This window comes from Malurus melanocephalus, unplaced genomic scaffold (genome assembly GCF_030028575.1).
Source record: "Malurus melanocephalus ecotype Western Australia unplaced genomic scaffold, MMel_1.1 scaffold_1860, whole genome shotgun sequence".
Lineage (NCBI taxonomy): Eukaryota > Metazoa > Chordata > Aves > Passeriformes > Maluridae > Malurus > Malurus melanocephalus.
Window position 1 is genome coordinate 13,325 of NW_026625092.1, and position 1,341 is coordinate 14,665.

The following is a 1,341-nucleotide window of genomic DNA, read 5'->3' on the forward strand; positions in this document are numbered from 1 at the left end:
GGCTTTTTGGGGTTTGGTTTTTTTTTTTCCTTTTCACTCCCCATCAAGCACACACGCGGCTCCGCTTTCAATCCCTTTTATTGACTCTTTTCACAGAACAGAAGCTCGCAGGAAAAAAAAACGCCCGCGGCTCTTCCCGGAGCGGGAGAGCGGCCGGGAGGGGCCACCGTGGCCACCGGGAGGCGGCTCCGGGCCCGCGGGCGCGGCTGCGGCACAGACACTCGGCTACAACGCTACTCTACCCAAAACACATCGAGGGGCCCCGCCGGGACCGGGAACCGGCAACGGGAGAGGGGAGAGGGGAGAGGGGCGGCCCCGGAGCCGCGGGGAGCGGAGCTGTCCCGGTTCAACCGGTGCTGAACGGGGGTGAGGGCGCGGAGCCACCGGGGGAGGGGGAATGGGGATCGGAGAGCCCCGGGATCCACCAGAGAGCCCCGGGATCCATCGGAATTGCGGGGATCGGAGACCCCCGGGATTCATGGGGGACCGGGAGCCCCGGGATTCACCAGAGCGCTCCGGGATCCATCAGGAATGGAGGGGTCCGAGAAACCCCGGGATCCATCGGGAATTCCGGGGACCGGGAAGCTCCTGGATCCACCGAGGATGGGGATGGTGGGGATCGGGGAGCTCCGGTATCCACCGGGGACCGAGGAGCTCCGGGATCCATAGAGGGATGGGGGTGGTGGGGATCAGAGAGCGCCGGGATCCATCGGGAATTGCGGGCACCGGGAAGCCCCGGGACCCACTGGAGGATGGGGGTGACGGGGATCGGGGAGCCCCGGGACCCAGCGGGGGACGGAGAGCAGCTCCCGGGAGTGGCGGGGACTGCGAACCCCGGGATCCATCGGGAATTGCGGGGATCAGGGAGCCCCGGCATCCATCAGGGACAGGAAAGCAGCTCCCGGTATCCACCGGGGACCGAAGAGCTCCAGGATCCATCGGGAATTGCGGGGATCGGGGGACCCACCCGGCACCGGAGAAAACCGCCCGGGAAGCGGCGGGGACCGGGAATCTCGGCAGCCAACGGGGAACGGGGACCGGGAATCCCGGGGAAAGGACCGCCCGTGGCACCCACCGGGGAGCGGGGAAGCGGCGGGGACCGGGAATCTCGGCAGCGGCCGGGAAAATCGGGATGCGCCGGAGCGCAATGGGCTCCCGCCGGCGAGCGGCGGGGATGCACCGGGAACGGGAACGGGAACAGCCCCGGGGCTCGGCGGGGACAGACCGGGGAGCGACAGCAGCGGAGCGGGGAGCGGAGGGGACTCACCGGAACCGGACCGAGGAGCGGCGGGAACCCGCCGGGGACCGAATTGGTTTCAGGAAAGAGGAATTTGGGGCTAT

At 68.7% G+C, this 1,341-nt stretch overlaps 1 protein-coding gene across 1 annotated transcript in view; it reads right to left on the reverse strand.

Moving 5' to 3' along the window:
• ISLR2 (immunoglobulin superfamily containing leucine rich repeat 2) overlaps positions 1–1,341 on the reverse strand; it is a 14,193-nt gene that overhangs the window by 10,308 nt on the left and 2,544 nt on the right. The window contains exon 2 of the mRNA XM_057388379.1: positions 1,268–1,337. Within this exon, the coding sequence (XP_057244362.1) occupies positions 1,268–1,337 (70 nt within the window). The remainder of the gene's footprint in view (positions 1–1,267; positions 1,338–1,341) is intronic.